The sequence below is a fragment of the Mchenga conophoros genome, linkage group LG5 (genome assembly GCF_057382185.1).
Source record: "Mchenga conophoros isolate Kocher_MC1m ecotype Shallow Benthic linkage group LG5, M_conophoros_male_GT1.1, whole genome shotgun sequence".
Classification (NCBI taxonomy): Eukaryota; Metazoa; Chordata; class Actinopteri; order Cichliformes; family Cichlidae; genus Mchenga; species Mchenga conophoros.
The window spans coordinates 18,591,829-18,611,319 of NC_140530.1; the positions used below are offsets into that span (position 1 = coordinate 18,591,829).

Genomic DNA, 19,491 nt, shown 5'->3' on the forward strand with positions numbered 1-19,491 from the left:
AAATGTCTCCAGATGCTTTCTCCCCCCCCAAGCTCCATAGACTACGATGACCTGGTTGACTGAGAACCTTCACAGACAATCGAAGATGTAGTTTTCAGTGGGAGAGATCAGGATTTAGTAATGAGTACACAGAGGGAATAGCAGTTTGATGAGGTAAAGCTGAGATGGTTTAGACCTGCGAAAAGGGGAGATGGCAGATGTATCAGACAAAGGATCTTGAAGATGGAACTGCCAAGCAGCAGGAGAAGAGAAAGACAACAGAAAATATTCATGGATGTAGTTAAGGATGGTATGCAGAGGGTTTGTGTGACAGGGGATTCCTGGGATAGAGTGTGATGCAGGCAGATGATCTGCTTTCAATCTGCTCAGGCCAAAAGAAGAAGAAAAATATTGCTGGATATAGGCCCTATATAAAATTTATTTTTTGTGCTTGTGACAAAATAAAACTAAAACTGCAAGAGCACCCAGAAAGTGTGGACATCCACCAACTGCTGTTAAAAAAATAATTTATTCCAAAGAAATAACACCATGCATGCCCCATGAGTGCAAAGTTCAAAACGGTGACTAGAAAAACATTCAGCAGTGATACGAGAAGATGGGCTATGGGGGGCTCCTTTCTGAAGACATTTTTCGTGTCAAACACTTTTATACCGTTACTCTTCTTTTTTTGTATTGGTTTAAGGTAGAGAGCTTTATGTAAATATGTCAGGTACCACAGGCACCAGGTTCAATGTACACTCATTGGCCACTTTATTAAATAAACATTGCTAGTACTGGGTTGGACCCTCTTTTTCCTTCAGAACTGCCTTCATTCTTCGTGGCATAGATTCAACAAGGTGCTGGAAACATTCCTCAGAAATGTTATTCCATTTAAATATGAACGAATCACAGAGTTGCTGCAGATTTGTCTGCTGCACATCCATCATACCAATCTCCTGGTCAACCAACTCCCAGAGATTGAGATCTGATAATTGTGGAGACAGATCTGGGCTTCATTTCTTTACATAATTAACAGGGCACCAACAGATTGTGGGTGAAAAAAACATTTATTATATTTTAAAAAGGAGTTCATTCTATACATTAATGATGAATTAAAAAAATAAAATAAAATCCTAAGTTATTTAAAACATATTGACACACACAAAAAAAGATAATCAAAACAATGGTTATATAACATTTTTTTTATAATGTTATACTCAAAATGCATTAAAAAAAAAAAAAAAAAAAAAACACAACAAAAAAAAAACCCTCAGTGGCTCCCTATGATAAGTGCACTGGCAGCCCGTATACCACGGGCGCAGAGCCTATCAGATATTTCAAGTGAGTGGCCTGCCGAGACGACCCCATGAAGTCGAGGAGTGGTGCCCCGGAGCCAGCAGAAAACCACGACTCTAACAAGGCCTTGGTGAAGCGATCAATATCCCGATCTGTGACATCCCAGAGATTTCCCAAGATGAATGGGCTAAAACAAGCAAACAAAAAAAAAAAAAAAAAAAAAAATCAAAAGGATGATGACCATAAGACATGTTACAAACTAGATACTCTACAGCATAGGTGTCGAACTCTGGCCCGCGGGCCAAATTTGGCCCGCAGCCTACTTACATTTGGCCCGCGAAGCCATACCAAATTACTATCAGAGCTGGCCTACTGGTATTATACAGCTAATATATATATTGTTTAGTATAAAGCTTTGCTTGTTCCATATTCAGTTTTTCAGCAAACGTGTTTGAGTCCATAAGAAAAGATTCATTCTTATATCTGGAGGAATAAATATATTTCAATAAATATTAACGTTAGCCCGCGACTTTGTTCCAGTTTGAATTTTGGCCCACTGTGTATTTGAGTTTGACACCCCTGCTCTACAGGGTGGGCCATTTATATGGATACAGCGTAATAAAATGGGAACGGTTGGTGATATTAAAGTCCTGTTTGTGGCACATTAGTATATGTGAGGGGGCAAACTCCTCAAGATGGGTGGTGACCATGGTGGCCATTTAGAAGTCGGCCATCTTGGATACAACTTTTGAATTTTTCCCCAATAGGAAGAGGGCCATGTGACACATCAAACTTATTGGTAATGTCACAAGAAAAAACAATGGTGTGCTTGGTTTCAACGTAACTTTATTCTTTCATGAGTTATTTACAAGTTTCTCTTTGTTCACAGCCATTGACATGTCGAAGAGGTTAACACGTGAGGAGCGGATCGAAATTGTGTTGATATCTGGTGAACGCAGTAACCGGGTCATTGCAGCAGATTTCAATGCAAGACGCCCTACGAGACCACCCATCTCCCATGCTACAGTCAGCAAACTGCTCGCTAACTTTCATGTCACTGGAGAGTGGTATTAGTCGAACATCCCTTCGGTGGATATTAGCTACTCACAAATGGCACCCTTACAAACTCCAGCTGCTGCAGCATCTCACCGAGGATGACCCAGATTGGCACACAGAATTTGCAGAATGGGCAAAACAAAAATTGGAACAGGACCCTCAGTTCACGCAGAAGATTTTGTTCAGTGATGAGGCAAACTTTAACGTGAATGGTGAAGTTAAACAAAACCACCGCTATTGGTCTGACACTAACCCACATTGGATGGATCCCTCCAAGACTGTTGGAACAACAAAAGTGATGGTTTGCTGTGGTATATGGGGTACAACGATAGTGGGTCCATTCTTCATCCATGGAAACCTCAAGGCCACTGGATATTTGAAATTGCTACATGATAATGTGTTTCCCTCTTTATGCACTGAAGCTGGCAGGTTCCCTGAGTTTTTCCAGAAGATGGTGCACCACCACATTATGGGTGCCAGGTCCGAGCATTCCTAGATGAGCAGTTTCCTGGAAAGTGGATTGGTCATCGTGGGCCAGTTGAATGGCCCCCAAGGTCTCCCGATCTGACCCCCTTAGACTTTTATCTTTGGGGTCATCTGAAGGCAATTGTCTATAGTGTGAAGATACGAGATGTACAGCACCTGAAACTACGGATACCGGATGCCTGTGCTGGCATTTCTCCTGCGGTGTTGCTATCAGTGTGTGAAGAGTGGGAGAAGTATAAATGGATTAACTTGTTATGTGAAGCCAAAGCAAGCAGCTGAGAAGGAACTGCAGTCAAAATAGATTTTGATTGAAACAAGATATTTTACCTGTATTTATAAAAACAAATGTACATCCATTAGATTCTATTTTTTAGATTTAGGGACCACTGTTCTTTATTAAAATGATTTCTGTCAGTTTACAAAATAAGCCTTGTATTGCCTTAAAATTATCCCTTAAATAAAGTCAGTATGCAGTTTTCTGACAAACTTGAACAGTTCACTGGATATAAGTGACTCAATTTGACTCTCAGACACAACTGTGTTTGTTTATGTAATTACTGTATATAAAAAAAACAAAACAACCTATTGTTTATATTCACATTCACAATGGGCAGCACATTGAACACATTTTATAAGTGGTCATAAACTTGTAAATAACTCATGAAAGAATAAAGTTACGTTGAAACCAAGCACACCATTGTTTTTCTTGTGACATTACCAATAAGTTTGATGTGTCACATGGCCCTCTTCCTATTGAAAAAACAAAAGTTGTATCCAAGATGGCCGACTTCTAAATGGCCACCATGGTCACCACCCATCTTGAGGAGTTTGCCCCCTCACATATACTAATGTGCCACAAACAGGACTTTAATGTCACCAACCATTCCCGTTTTATTACGGTGTATCCATATAAATGGCCCACCCTGTACATAAGATTCCCAAATATTCCTTCTGTTAACAACAGTTTGTTTCAAAAAAATTGCAATTAAATCTGCAACAGCAGTATTAAAAAAATATATTATTTATGTTTATTTTTCTTAATTTAAATTTTTGTTTTTAGGTTGTAATCATAAGTACTTTGTAGTGCACAAGTTAAAAATAAATGCATACAATGAAAAGGTTTCACATCAGCTATTATAACTTGCTTCAGCCATCAAAAGGAAATGCTGTGCATTTCATATGATCACGTTATCCAGTTTTCATTCAGCTGCACATGAATGAAAATGCAAAAATATCTTACCAGCCTGCTATGATGTAATTTAGCACAATGCCATTTCCTTCCTGCTGCCCCCGGACAGCCAGGGCTCCGCTGCTGCAGCCAAACAGCAGAGATGCTGCCCTCAGCGGCCGTTTGAGAACAGCCTGGCTGTCCAGGAATCGGGCTCCTGCTCCATGGCCCACATAACTAAAATCATGGAGAGATAGATTAAAAAAAGTGAAACTCGCAAAACGAACAGAAAGAAAAAAATAAAATAAAATAAAATAAAATAGAAATACAAGGTAAAAAAAGATGGATGGAAATCTGTTGACAGAACTGAATGTTACGAAAAACAAGCCCTAATTATGTAAAATAGAATGACTATTATATGTTTGACAAAGAGAAAGTTTTATTTTTGATTAAGAAATCAGTCCCAGTGTGAACCATCTACAGTAAAGCTCAGGGTCACCATCCAGACACCTTCACTTTCTGCACACTGCCCCTTACTTATCTCCAGAAGGCCCTCAAAGTAGCACATTAAGCTTTGGGTCTTTTTGTACACATCTCTACATAGGGCTGTTCGATATAATGATATATATCGGATGACGATATAAAAACGTCTATCGTTTCATTTTACGCTATCGTTTGTTTCATGGTGTCGCAAAATAAAACAATATTTTTTTCATCGTTCTGATGGTCACTGTAGTGGCTATATTAATTTCTTAAAGTTCTCTCTTTCTCTTATATTTAATATAACCACACTACAGACGGACAAGCGCCTGTTTTTACGGGTTGTCGTTAGCAACAACGATGGTAAAACCAGACTTGTCCTCAAGCTACTCCAACAAGACCGTGGCTGAATTATTTTTACTAATAGAAAAACTTTAACCCCAACCTCTTTCCTTTAAGCCCTGACAGGTACACCAATAGCATGATGCTGCCAAGATGAGAGTATTACCCAAGTGATGAAGTGCCTTGGAGTCCGTCACAGTGCTTAGTGGTCTGCTTACAGAATTAATTTTTACAAGTATGTATATATATGTAGTTCATTCAGGTTGACATTATTGGTTTTAATGTGTTTTTAAGGGAGACCCTTTTTTTTTTTTTTCTTTTTAAAGAATTTTAAAGTGAATCTTGAAGAGAGAAAAATGTTCAAACAAAGGGGTTTGAATCAGTAGTTAATTTTTACTTGAAAAACTGAAACTCACATGTAGACGTCTTTTGTAGAAACAGCTTCTTCTAGTCGGCCCAAGGCAGGTGCAACTCCACACACTCCTTCCCAGTCCGGTTTGCTTTAATGAGAATAGAAAACTGAACTGATGAAAAACATTTATGCATGGACTTGTGCTCAATTACTGATATGTTTCAGTCTCACCTGCAAAACCAGTCTTTGAAACGCTCCTGGGAGTTTCCTAAATTGTCATCAGGATCGAGCACATAAAACACTTTCTTTGCATCCACACCACGCCTCAAAATAGACTCGGAGTCAGTCTAAAAGAATGATTGAAATAATGATAACATTGCGACTATTGAAATCAACTATTTCATTAGCAATACAGACACTTTGCATTAATCCTTGACAGCATGGGAATGTCTTTATTAGCATTGCAGTTAATGAGAGGTGTGAATGTTAAACGCCTTAACATACATGTATGAGTCCTACCTGACAGTTATAGAGCTTAATCATACCTCTTTTTGAATGCTCAGTCCAAGCAGCGAGTGCAGAGAAGGCATCCGACTTACAGAGCTAGACTTTAAGACGGGAATGCTCTCCCATGGCAACTTCTGAAGGTACTGCAGCAAAAAGCACAAAAGCTGATAAGCAGCAAATACTTTGTCTTCTCACAAGTGATACAATGCAGTGATGCTTTTCAGCTTGTAGTGACACACATGCCTGCATTAGCTATAAAAGTGAATTCAGTATTTCACAGAGATGATGAAACCAACCTTGTCAAGGATTAGAACCACATGATTTCGGGGCTCATCCCTCTGTAAGAGCTGGGACACAGCAGTGTGAAGAAGCTGATCACACTCAGTGTCCCACTGTGGAGAAACTCCTAGAGTGAATCTTTTCAAATCGTCTTCAGATAGCACAGGAGATGCAGAAAGCAGAACCTAAGACAAGTCAGAGGCATTAGTGGTCAGAATAATCGATTAACCTGATGTTAAAGATCCATGGAAATGAAACAAAAACAAACAAAAAAACACCACCTTCAACATCTCTTCTTGCACTGGCACCCCCCTTGCAGATAATGCCTTGTAAAGGTGTTGGGTCTGTTTGGAAAGCTCAGCATCCAGTGAAAGGGGTAGAAGGAAGGTTCTCCAGCATCCAAGCAACTTCTCCATGTCCTTCAAGAGTTGCTGAAGGTGAGATAGCAAAATGTTTTCACTTTAAAAGAACGCTCTAAAACAGCAATTCACATTGCTCATAGAAATTTTGTTTCTATGACACTTTTTGGTCTAAATGACTGTTTAACAAAATCAAAGTAGGTGAATAATGCAGGCACTATGAAGTCCAGCAACGTCATTTATCTGTAATACTGACCTCAACTCGAGAGTCGAGAGTCCTGCGGCCCTCCCACCACTTGGCTTTCTCAGACACACAGCTCACAACCTTCTGCTCGACCAGAATACTATCCATCTCCTGGACTAACTGGCTAATGGGATGCTGCACAACAGAAAGTCAAAGTTAGTCATTGTCTGTTAAAAATATGATTTAAAGGTCTTATAAACAAAGCTGGACAAAGCACTGGGGCTGCTGCTGTTGAGTGTCACGACTGAGGCATGAAGTCACAGAACCAAACAAAGTATTTAAATTCAGGCGTCAGATTATGACAGTAATAAAATTCCCTTACTTGATTGTTTCTAGATTTAAGCTCCCTAGTAGATGCACCTGTGCTATGAATTTGAAAATCCTAGGTGACTTCTTTCTTAAGCTATTGCATTCACAAGACTTTCAGAAAACTTGACCTCTGACGTTGACGAGACAAAGTTGTCTGAGATTTTTAATAGATACACTTATGGTATAAAAATCTTACGTCTCCTTGTTCATGTTATCGTGTTCACAAAGTTGGGTGGTAATACCCCATCAGTCTTTTTATGGCTGAGAGGTAAAAACTATGTTAGTTTACATTTTCATTTTGCATTAATTGTAAATGTATTTGCTTTGAAGGAAGAAAATAGATCAACAGTCTGCTGAAAACCTTCACCTTTTGTTTAGATGTGTCAATATAAACTGTGACAGGAGCAGAACTTTTCTCCAGACGTGTCAGCATGATGCTGTTGCTCATTTCTCCTGGTTTGACTCCCATTACAGACATGACACATGCAGTCACTCCTAAAACAGAAAGTATAGACAAAGAAACTGTCAAATGATGTTATTTAGGTCACATTGATAATGCAAACTCTGCTTTTACTTAGCTTAGCCTTTCAAATGCTAAAGATTCTGACATAGTTGGGCTATGGATGCTAAAATAGAAGACGCTCACTGCTGTCAGGGTAGCAAGAGAAATCAAAGAAAGTATTATTCTACCTGAAGGAAGGTGCTGGATTTGTTGGATAAACTCTTGGCCGTGGGTCTCTGGAAAAGTCGAGGGGTCAGCTGTTGGGAATAAAAAGATGTTCTCCATCTGAGCCAGCCTCTGTTCACACACAGTCTGAGTGAGCTCATTCAGACTCAGAGTATGCATCTTGTCCTCCAGCTCACTGGAAGCCTTTTTCAGCTTTCTATTACAATAGAAATGACGGGTGTCAGAAAATAGAATGTCATGAGTGGAAAATCATAAATTGACACTTCATATTACAGGTGCTTACTTGAGACAACTGGCTATATGCCTGATTGTGCGATGCCGACTTGTGATGCCCACAGAATGGCTATGTAGCATTGCTGTGGTTATAGAGTTTTGCTGTCCCGTGGTCAAGGCCAAAAGAGCACACAGGGTCGGATAAAGAGTGGGAGGGGGGAAGTGCTGAAGAGTCAACCACGCTGAACGGAGCAATGACTGAACATCCTCCAAAGTGAGATTGTCTGAAAAAAAGATGTTAAGGATGAAACTTCATTAGGGACTCCACATCTAATATATTACTTCCATGTTTATTTTTCTATTGTTGTGGCCCTTTTTTGACACTTTGGATCAGATAATTACATTTTAAAACTTAAAAACAGTGTTAACATACAAATCTGGTTTACAGTCGTGGTATAGGGCTGCTCGATTATGGCAAAAATGATAATCACGATTATTCTCACTGAAATTGAGATCACGATTATTTGACGATATTTATTTAACCCTTTAAGACCTACTATAGAACCAAGTCCACCAGAGCTTATATTATTTTTTTACATGCTGTAGTGCCATTTGTGGGAGCATTTCAAGTTGCTATACATCAATACAACTGTTATAGCCCATATTTTAATAATATGTATGCATTAAGTCCATAGTAATTACATAAATTGCAAAAAAGTGCAATAAACTACAAAAAAAAATTGAAAATCGCTTTTGTTTTGTTTACATATATTTCTACTTGGAGAAATTTAAGAGGTTTATCCCTCAAAACTTTAAATACAATAAAGTTGCAAAAAATAGTTTACAACAACAGGAAATTTATTTTGAGTGTCTTCATAGTTTTATTTTGGAGATACAGCAATTTTTATATACTGCAGGAAAAACAAAAAACAATCCTATGATGCAAATTTGCAAAGAAAACAGCATGTGCATCATTTCACTGTGGGAAGTGTTACGAACAGCTGATAGGAACGGCAAAGCGTGTTTCTGGAATATTATGTTTTTGTTCCTGCAAGCGCTTTTTATGCAATTTTTGCAAAGCTATATGTGGAACGAAAACGTGACCGAGGACAAGCTGATGGCATCAGATGTAAGTACAACTCCTCCGGTTTCATATGCAAAACAAATTATTGCGCTAGCTTACACGGTTCAGGTTCTACAGGGATTTAACAATAGTTACGCAAAACGGAGCGTGCTGCTCTGACCGGCTTTAAAGGGTTAACAATGACTTTAAAAAAATAATATAACATAGTGTGCAACACCACTGAAGTTTTTTTTTTTTAAACTCTCTTTTCAACCAACGGCAGTCACTCTCCAAATAACTTCTGCTTAGCTTTCAGAGCTTCCCTCGGGTCCTCTTAATCAGCGGTCTCCAACCTTTTTTGCGCCACGGACCGGTTTATGCCCGACAATATTTTCACGGACCGGCCTTTAAGGTGTTGCGGATAAATGAGGGAAGGGCTAATAATCGGCTCAGTCATTTTTTAATGATCGTTGAAAGCCCAGATCGTAATCGTGATTAAAATTCGATTAATTGAGCAGCCCTATCGTGGTATCATAGCCCTTGTTTTACTTTATAAAGCAACCTTTCCTTTATAGTACTTGAACTCATTTTACATTGGGTGCCAGCAAAAGGAAAACAATCATAAGATACAAGTATAAAATCCAGTCCATTATTAATACAGCATCATCTGATATTGGCTCACCTGGCCTGCTGTCTGCATGAGAGAGGTGGATTTGTGCATTCTCTCTCAGATGACCTCTGCTTCTGAGAACCAACAGCTCATCTCTCTCCAGATTACCGCACATATCCCTCCGCAGCACCTCAAAATCCACGTCTGGAGAAACAGTCAAGATATTCTGTTAGAGACTATAGTGACCACTATCCTTCTCTCACCCCAACCGGTCGCAGCAGATGGCCCCGCCCCTCCCTGAGCCTGGTTCTGCCGGAGGTTTCTTCCTGTTAAAAGGGAGTTTTTCCTTCCCACTGTCGCCAAAGTGCTTGCTCATAGGGTGTCATATGATTGTTGGGTTTTTCTCTGTATCTATGAAGCGCCTTGAGGCGACTTTTGTTGTGATTTGGCGCTATATAAATAAAATTGAATTGAATTATCGATATTTGTATTTGCTTGCGGATATTTGTTCCTCAAGTAAATGTTGTGAAAACTACAACTACGCACTTTACTGACAAGGGAGTTAGGGAGAAACTTCTCTGTAATCTGAATTCACTGATGTAATTTAAAAACAAAACAGCAATACATGTGAATGACTGACATGTAGATGTTCCAAAATGTGCACAAAATACATACTGTTATCTTTACTTGCAGCTGAATTGTCCTCAGCATCTGATGTCCTAAGTTGTTCAATGCTCATGTCCAGAATTTCTGGAGTTTCCTCCTCAATGGTCCTCATTGTGTCTGGTTCCTCCACAGCAGCTGCGGAAACTTGTTTTCTGGTTCTTCTTGTTGAACCAGGCCGACAGACCAATGTCTCGTCCTCAGAAGAAGCAGCACGAGGGACCACGGTGCTTTTTTTTCCTCTAACCTGCCTCTTGGGGGGAACCTTCTCTGCAGGTGCATCTGGGGTTGTTTTGGTATTGTGGCCAGCTCTCCTAGCAGTTGTTCGTGTCTTCGAGGCTTCAGCTTTTACTTTGGGCTCTGCCTGCGCATTAGCCTCTGAGTCGCTTTCATCACTAAATTCCACCTATAATTAAAATTTAAAGACATTTTTCTTATTTTTGCATAAAATTGGAGTGCACATCATGAAATAATAAAATCTCACATCATTAGATGCTTACCTTGAAACGGGATTTCTTTGTTCGTTTAGGAGCAGCAGGCACAGGCTGAGCTTTGCCTTGAACTGGAGACAACTCTTCATACACATGAAACTGTAGCTTAGGAGCAGTCCTTGATGGTTTCTGCACTGAAGCAGGGCATCTTACCATCTGTACAGGAGTAAGGGCCAAAGTAGGTACCGCTGTGTTGAAGTCATAAGAGCTGAGCTCTTTAACAAAAGGATAAGACTTTACAGTTACTGGTGTGATAGGAACCTGACTCTTTTCTTTGGTTGAGGAGCTTGTGACTTGAATCTTAGGTTTGACAGACCTGGTCTTCTTTGCCTCCTTTTTTGGATCAGCAGTAACTGAGTTTTTAATGACGTCTTTAGATTTTTTCAGTACAGATGCAGGAGGATCATTTTTCTGTTCTGATTTCAGGTCTTTGCCCTCTTTCGGCATATTCCAAGTCCAAGCTTTTGAGAAGAGCTCCTCAGGAGTGCATTCGTTTTTGGCAGCCAAGCTTATCAGGGATGCAATGGCTTTGGCTGTCATTAGGCCTGCTCTCACAGGCCTTAGCATTGGAGAAGGTGTAGACTCAACAAAAGCTAACCCAGCTTCCAGTATTTTCCATATAGCACAGACCTTGGTAAGGCTCGGATCTACCCCAGACAAAGCCATGTGCAGATAAACACGGCCAACTATATCCTGCATTAGGGAGGGTTTAGAAATATGCTTGCCAGTATTGTACAGAGGGAAGAGTTTAGCCAATTTTACTCCAAGTTTGGCAGTAACAGTCTTAGAGCGGGATAATGTTGCCCATTGAAGTTTGGAGCTGACACTGGTGTCATTCGGATCCAGCTGAAGAAGCAGATCAGCTTGTGCAGCTGCCCAGCGAGCAGTGGCACGACCTAGACAGGGTTCAGAGCAGCAAGGGCACTGACATTCAGGTTCATGGGTCAGTGACGACAGCCAGCGGTGAGGCAGGGCTTTGAGAGGTGGAGAGCCGGACAGATCCTTCACTATAGGCTCTTTGGAGGTCCACCTGGTGCTCAAGATGTCCTTGAGATCATCCTCTATGGTTGGAAGAGGAGACTGAGGTCTCTGGACAGGACGACCTTTCCTTGGCTTGATTTTCACTTCAGCCCTCTGCACCTGATCAGAAAAGTCTTTGGGAAAACAAAAGAAAAAAAAAAAGTTACAAAACAACAACCTTGCAACATATTTTATAATTTCACGTGGCCTCTGGTAAGTCCAGTCTCATTGTCTATTGTGACTCAATAACATGAAAAGCAACATTTCAGTTGTGATCATATCATTACCTTTTATTGGAAGTCAACACTATTAAACTAACATCTGGCCCCATGTGTTGGAGCTATACATTTACAGACCTGTGGAGCGCTCCAGAAGGTTTCTGACGATGTCCAAATCAGTTCTACTTTCATCTTTTTCTCCCTGCATCAGCTCCAACTCTGCTTTCATCACCAGCAACTCGGAACATCTACAAAACAAACAACAAAATAAAACACTGTTAACAGGAATTCATAATTTACTGTGCTCAGTGTAAAAAAAAACCCAAAACAAGCCACAATAAAAATGTCACTTCAATACATTAACATCACCAATGTAGAAAGCATATAGACAAATATCTCATAAAAACTGCATTTTAACTCACTAAGATGTACATGTACATACTGGCTGAGTGTTTGAAGTTTTATGGCCAGTTTCAAGGCTTCTAGACACTGTAGTCTGGCGTCATTAATGGCCCCGCAGTCGCTCCTCACAGACACCATCTTCTTAGAACAGTTTAGCAGTTCTGCAAGCAGCTGCCACTTAAGTGCCAGGTTATCTCCTGCTCATAGGGGATAAGAAGGGAATAGGAAGACAGTTACAAGAGGCAAAACAAGCACCAATGACTTTCAGAATGAGGGACAAACATACCCTGGTTGATGAAAACCACGTTTGTGCTACTGTTGCTGCTGGTGGTAGTCCCATAGAGGCCCTTTCCTACCAAAGTAACCAGAAGGCTGCAAAGAAGCTTTAGGCTCTCGTACAGGGCACCATCTGAAGTACTTATACCTAAGAGATACATACACATGCATACATACATACTATAGGTGAAAACTTCTTCGCCATATTCTAACAATGCAAAATTAAAAACACACAAGGCCATCTGGCTCAAGAAAGAGTTGCAAGTGCTTCTAACCTTGTTCCATTATAAGATTTTTCTGAACTTGGGGAAGCAGAGCTGCATCTATGCTCAAAAAAGAAGCGCATGTTTGCAGAGTCCGTGCACGCAGCAAGTACCAGCTTTTTGACTGTTTCTGCTGCTGCTTTAGTTCCTTCAGCACTTCAATAAGGCAGCGAAGTCCACAGTCAATCTGAAATGGGAGCAAACGCAAGAAGGGCAATTAAAAGACAAAATCCCGCCAACAATGATAACTTGCAAGAATAATATGTTTTAGGAAAATCAAAATCAGTGGATTAATGTGAAGAATGCTACATACCTGCCCATTGTTGTAATGGCACTGAGCTTTCACCAGGATTGCCAGTAAGGACAAGGATGAAGATCCCTCTGCTGTGTTACTTGGGAGAACTGATTCCACTTGGTCTAGCTGTGTCTAAAAACAATATGGCGCATTTGGATATTGCCTCTTATTAAACAAAAGCATATAAAGTAAGAAAGGTTACTAAACGGCATGCATTACCTGCGCCAGTTCTGTGGAGCCCAAATCAAGAAGAATACTGGCTGAATGAATGAGCGAGCTGGCACAGGCCTCGTTATCAGCCAGTTTCCTTGAGAAGTCCGTCAAAATCTGGAGAGCCTTCAAAGCCTGGAGAGGCTAAACAACAGAAAACAAAACAGTTACAAGAAATCTCTCTGGCCATACACTTATTCTGGTAAAGTTTGATATCATAACTATTTAACATAATTATTATTTAACACACAAAAGGATTCAATCATGCCTTCTTTTTTTTTCTTCCTTTTTTCTTTTTTTAAGTGGATGGAATTGGTGTTTAGATAACTTGCTGGAAACAAAAACATGGTCAGTGAATATTCTTGCAACACAGCAAACATACCATTACAGTGCAGCTTCAAAAAAAAAAAACAAAACAACCAAAAACATGTTCAACCAATTAATTTTTCATTGGTTACCAAGTGGCAAAATGTGCTTCTAGAATGACTGATATTAGCAAAACGGAGCATAAAGAAAACATTTTACACATCCTGTGCTGTTACCTTTCCCATGAGTCTGAACAGTGATGCAGTCACACCAATGGAACGACACGTCTCTTTTGGCTCTCTGACAGAAGGCAGGGTTTCACTCTGAAAAATAGTGGTCCAAATATCCAAAGCGCTTTCCAACGGCTGACACAACTCTGAAGACAAAAAAAACAAGGAGGACTGTAAATATCACACAAACATATCCAGTAACAAACAATCAGTTTAGATTTGACTGACGGGGGGAAAAAAATTTTCTTACTGTGCTCTGCAGTCAGGTTGAAATGCAGCCCTTCATAAACCGGAATACTGTCCTGTGTTTTCTGCTTGTCTTCATAATCAAAATCATTGTTTCCTATGGAACTGGTCACACACTGTGTCTGCTCACGCAGCTCTTTCCTTTTTCTGTCACTATCAATGGCCTGGTTAAAAAAAGAAAGAAAAAAAAAAAAAAAACAAGCAACAATTAATCCAAACACAAACAAATAAGAAGTATCAAACTAACACCAGAAACATTATATAAAACGAGGAGGCAAGCTAATATGGCTGCTGTCCTTCTCTAAAGAGCCAATCGACTGCTGAACTGGGAAACAGCTTAGCCACTTATGTTCGTGAAACATATCATGAAACTGTGCACGTGCACATGCAGAGTATAAAGCTTTTAAAAAGTATTTCGGGACAAAGTCATCAGACTTTGATGTCTGGTCTTTACTGGACTCAACTGCTGATTCCATACACAGTTCCCTTAAAATTAAAATATATGTCTCTCTTCCCATTCATTTGAATAGGGACCTCTAAATAACCTCTCATGGCTTCCACTATGCAAACCGGACTTTACACTTTCAGTTTTACTCCTTCTCACACCTTTGTGCAAACAAACAACAGCAATCCACAAAAACAAGCAGATGATTGATGACACAGCGCTCACCTCCTGAAGGTTCTTCTCCAGAGTGCAGATGTAAAGCCATAGCAAAGCATGGGCTTTGTCATCCTTCAGTTTGTCTGCATTCTCTGGAGTCTCTGGTTCTTCATCAAGAAGTCGTAGAGCTTCGTGAATAAAATCCACTGCTGAGCTGTGTACACAAATAATATAACATAATGAGCACAGAGAAAACATTTACTTTCCATAGATGGTGATAACCCAAGTACACAGTTTGGTGGTACACTAAAGAATGTGTTTTGTCTCTCAAGGACCAGAGTTCATTAGAACTGGTGCAAAAAAAAAAAAGTTCTTACCAGTCAGTCTGTTCACTGAAATCCTGGAAGCACACAACTTTGGCCATTTCACAGAGGTAAACAGCCCGCAGATGTATATGGGAACTCTCCTCGTGACAGATATCCAACAGATCACACAGAGTGTTGTACCGTTCCTGGGCTGTATCTCCTGGCATCTCCTTGTAAGCACTAAGCTCTTCCTCCAAAAGGCGCAACATTACATTCTCATCAGGTACATCAGGACCAAAACCGTCACGCAACGTCCTGCTCAAGAAATGGCCAACACAAAACAAGCATTTATCTTTTGTTAAATCAATATTCTACTCATTTAATATTGTTAGAAAAGACAAATCTAAGACAAGCATACAATAAAAGTCACTTCATTAGTCCTTGTTTGTACCTGAGCCTAATGTCTTCTTCAGAATTACACGCTGCATCAGTCTTTGTTTTCACCCACAGCGATACAGGTTCAGTCATGTGAGCAGTGATTTTGTCCCCCAAAGCCTTCAGCCACAGGATCACCCAGTCCAGAGCTCGATCATACTGCCCAGTCCGCCGTGAAGTTTGCACAGCCAGCATGAAGGGCCGGCTCAACTGATCACAAACCGTAAAAACAGACATTTTAAAGAAAGTACTGCAAATATTTAGCAAATATAATAAATTTCCCATACATTACGTTGGTTTCATTCGTAAACCAACTGCTGCAGTCTGCATACTAATGTTAGTCATAAACCCCCAAATTTTCCCCTAGCTGTGCCTCACTACAAAATATGACCAGAGATATAAGATTACACAATCATTAAAGAACACTTACCCTATCCACAGAGAGAGAGGCAGGGCAATTTTTGCACAGATCCCTGCAGAGGATTTCAACTAGGATAAAGGCTTTGTCATAGAGACGTCTGTTGTACAACCCACAAGCCAAGTTGCTCACAGCAATTACTAGAAGACACATGAACACAAAATGACAAATAAAAAAAGGCACAAAAACCCTGACCAAATAAACTGAACTATTTACCTCATGGTATTTCTTATTTGAGCTAGAGACAAAAGAAAGTCAACAAAACTTTCATGTAATTACATTCTTTAAAAGCAGTTTTGTTACCTGACGTTTCATTTATGCCCATCAGGAAAAATCCTTCTATCTAAAGTATGGTATAATTTAAGGAACCCTTTCATATAATTTCATTTCAAGTGAACTGACAACATTAATAACAGAAAATCACCTGCTTTGATGACAAGGTTTTCACTAGACAGTTTATGCAGTTCTGTCATCATCAGTCCAGCTGTGGCTTGGCAGTAGAGCAGCACTCTTTCCAGTGTGTCACTGTCCTCCAGCTACGTACAACAAATCACAACCAACAGTTAAACCAAGTACAATCAGAACTGGGAAAAAACAAAACAAAAGCAAAACAAAAAAACAAAAACAAAACAACCACACAGAAATATATGATTTTTCAGTTTTGCCAACACCATCATCATCTACAGAAACACCTTAGACTGTATGTGCACAACTCAAACAGTAATAAACCAGAGCAATTCTATTATCTATAACAGTGGTTAACAAGCGGCTTTCTCTTTTTGAATTTGTTTACCAAAATGTTTTACTTTAAAAAAAAAAAAAAGAAGCTATAAAGCAAGAACTTTCCAAGTTCAGTTTAAGAGAAAATTAAAAAAAAAAAAAAAAAAAAAAAAAAAATCATTCTATATTTTTCCCTGGTCATCCATGCTCCTCCTGCAGTCGTTCTAATCCCCACAGCTCTAACTGCATACTGGTATAAGTATTGGCAGACAAAGGGCAACCGTGGCTCAGGGGGTTGGGAAGCGTATCTGTAACCGGAAGGTCGCCGGTTCGATCCCCGGGCTCTCTGTCTCGGTCGTTGTGTCCTTGGGCAAGACACTTTACCTTACTGCCTACTGGTGTTGGCCAGAGGGGCCGATGGCACGATATGGCAGCCTCGCTTCTGTCAGTCTGCCCCAGGGCAGCTGTGGCTACAACTGTAGCTTGCCTCCACCAGTGTGTGAATGTGAGAGTGAATGAATAATGGCATTGTAAAGCGCTTTGGGTGCCTTGAAAAGCGCTATATAAATCCAATCCATTATTTTTTTTTTTTCCTCTTTCTTCTTTGCTAAATTAAAAAACAAAATCAACAACAACAAAACAACAACAGTAAAAGAAGAAGAGCAAAAGAAAGTTATTAACAGCACAATAAGAGAAAATATCTAGTTGGGTCTTAGTTTTGTTACTTTCCTTGAAAAACATAATCAAAACAATGTTATGTTGTCACTCTACCCATCCCTACTTACCTCAGATGCAAGCATGCTCTCGTAGGCAAACTCAAAGCCTTTGTAAATACTGAAGCAAAGTGACTTCTGTAGTCTGCTGCACTCGGTCTGGCATGACAAGTTCTGAAAAAATAAATGTAATAATAATAATAATAAAAAAAAGCACTTATAATCAGGAAAAAGTCAGTTTTTCCAAACTTCAACCTATTTTGACTCGTCAGAGGCAATGCTAACCTTGTTTAGTATCCTCATTACGCACTCTTGGTGTTCCTCAAAAAAAGAAAACAAAGCCAGTAGCACCGGTCCACTTAAACCCTTGTCATACCCACTGTCGACAGCCCACACAACAAAGCTGCACCCTTCCAGAAATGCATGACCTTCTCTGTCACCCAGGTTACCAGAGACTGATCTCACGGCCCTAGCACACTCTGTTAAAGCCTGGCGAGCCTCATCACCTGCTTTCACTGTTGAATGAATCATTACTCCCCATTTGGCAAGCACCACTGCTGTACACTGACAGCTAAGAAACTCTGAGGCCTTTCTCTCAATTTCACTCAGGAAGGAGGAGGCCAGCCTGTGGTGGCCAGCCTTACACAGCACCTTCAATATAATCAGCACCATTTCAGAAAGCACGTAAAAACGTGATGCTGCACGCTGCTTTGAGCCATCCCTGTCAGAGTCTTGATCACCAGTCCAACATGTGTTAAAAAGTGTGTTCATTTCCTGTAGAAGAATGGAGGTATCCTCCTTTGTCATCACTCCACAGCTACTCTCAAATTCAGTGATGATATCTTCAATGTATACGACAGCTTTAGGCAGAGATGGAGTTGCATTTTCAGTGTCCAAAAGCAAAAGAAAGCTCAAAGCCTGCATCTGGCAGCGCAGTCTGTCTTGAGGATTTAAGATTTTCTTGTCTTTGGCAGCAGATAGTCCGTTCCACAGCACGGAAAAACAGCTCCTCACAAGAACACAGTAGTCTTCTTCATCCTACAGAAAATACAAATCTTGTTAAATTATTAATTTTTCAACTCAATGTCAGACATACTTCACAAGACACTCTTGTAGAGAAAGCAACGCATACCTGTTGGGCTTTAGAAAGACGACTGTAAAGTAGTCCAGCTATGTGGCTGCACAGAGTGTGAACTTCTATGCTGCTTAGCTTTTTGACAATATGGAAAACAATCTTTTCCATGTATAAGGGGTTGCTCTGAGGCACAAGTGCTGCAAAGATGTCATAGCCATGAAGAGAAAGCTCCATCAGTTTCACCAACTGACCGATGTGCTCCAAGTCAAGGCCTCCAACTCCAAGTTGATGGTTACAAGCTCTGATGATCCGGTCACACAGTGTGCGACCCTGAAGCCCGGGCTTACCCTTTACATAATTCTGCAAAATAAAGACCATACATAAATAAATCCAGCTTTCAAATCGAGAACGTAGAGGCAATTAATAATGGATTAATATAGGTACATTAACAGCTTGCGTCAGACTAGCAATTTAACGTGAATTCTAAAGTTAATAGCATTCTTCTTAATAAACTGGTCCCAACCTCGAGTTCGTGGAATAAAAGTTCCGTTTCTCTCACGGAAGCAGTCCGCTTGATGTATTCGTCCACCTTTAAACACTTCATGACGACAGCTGTGGAAAACACGTTAGCCAAGAGTAAATAAAAGATAACTTAAACTTCAACACAGTGGCTAGCCTAGTTAGCGTTAGCAACAACGTCAATACACTATGACGCTATAACAGACTTTTAACCGAGAACAGTTACTGCGACTTACTTGAAGGTCGACGTCTTTAAAAATGTTTTTTGTGCGTACGGTAGATAAACAGGTTTTTAGCTGCCCGCAATAAGCAACATTTCCACAATAGCGTAATGTTGTTTTTAATAGTGTACGTTAAAAAAATTACTATCAATGTCCGCCGCTTTCCTCTCACAGAATTTACTCCCCCGCTCACTGTTTTTAAAAGATCGTTGAAGACCAATCCGACAAGACATCCGTTTTAGCCGGAAACAGAATGAATTATGGGTACCGTAGTTTTATTGAGTCTCACTGCATATAAATCGTACATTAGCCGGAAAAATGCAGAAATCACACTGAGAACTCATTGTCAAAATCTTAAATTAAGAAAACTATTACAAGCAGTAATTAAACTTTATGCTTGTAAATAATTATACATGTCCATTGTCGTATTATA

General features: G+C 40.0%; 1 protein-coding gene across 1 annotated transcript; it reads right to left on the minus strand.

Moving 5' to 3' along the window:
- Positions 1 to 541: 541 nt before the first annotated feature.
- Positions 542 to 19,240, minus strand: espl1 (extra spindle pole bodies like 1, separase). The gene is made up of 32 exons (XM_085273874.1): positions 19,074 to 19,240; positions 18,842 to 18,930; positions 18,376 to 18,678; positions 17,529 to 18,281; positions 17,316 to 17,417; positions 16,235 to 16,346; positions 15,823 to 15,950; positions 15,409 to 15,602; positions 15,030 to 15,272; positions 14,722 to 14,866; positions 14,056 to 14,215; positions 13,812 to 13,951; positions 13,279 to 13,413; positions 13,078 to 13,191; positions 12,777 to 12,951; positions 12,512 to 12,649; positions 12,266 to 12,422; positions 11,962 to 12,071; positions 10,595 to 11,739; positions 10,107 to 10,500; positions 9,504 to 9,635; positions 7,829 to 8,042; positions 7,548 to 7,741; positions 7,225 to 7,352; positions 6,561 to 6,683; positions 6,227 to 6,376; positions 5,963 to 6,130; positions 5,705 to 5,809; positions 5,391 to 5,506; positions 5,224 to 5,307; positions 4,058 to 4,222; positions 542 to 1,462 (listed from the first exon to the last, which is right to left on the minus strand). Exons 2-32 carry the CDS (start codon positions 18,920 to 18,922, stop codon positions 1,261 to 1,263), a joined length of 6,510 nt encoding a protein of 2,169 aa, XP_085130000.1. The 5' UTR covers positions 18,923 to 18,930; positions 19,074 to 19,240; the 3' UTR covers positions 542 to 1,260.
- Between the last annotated feature and the right edge of the window lie 251 nt (positions 19,241 to 19,491).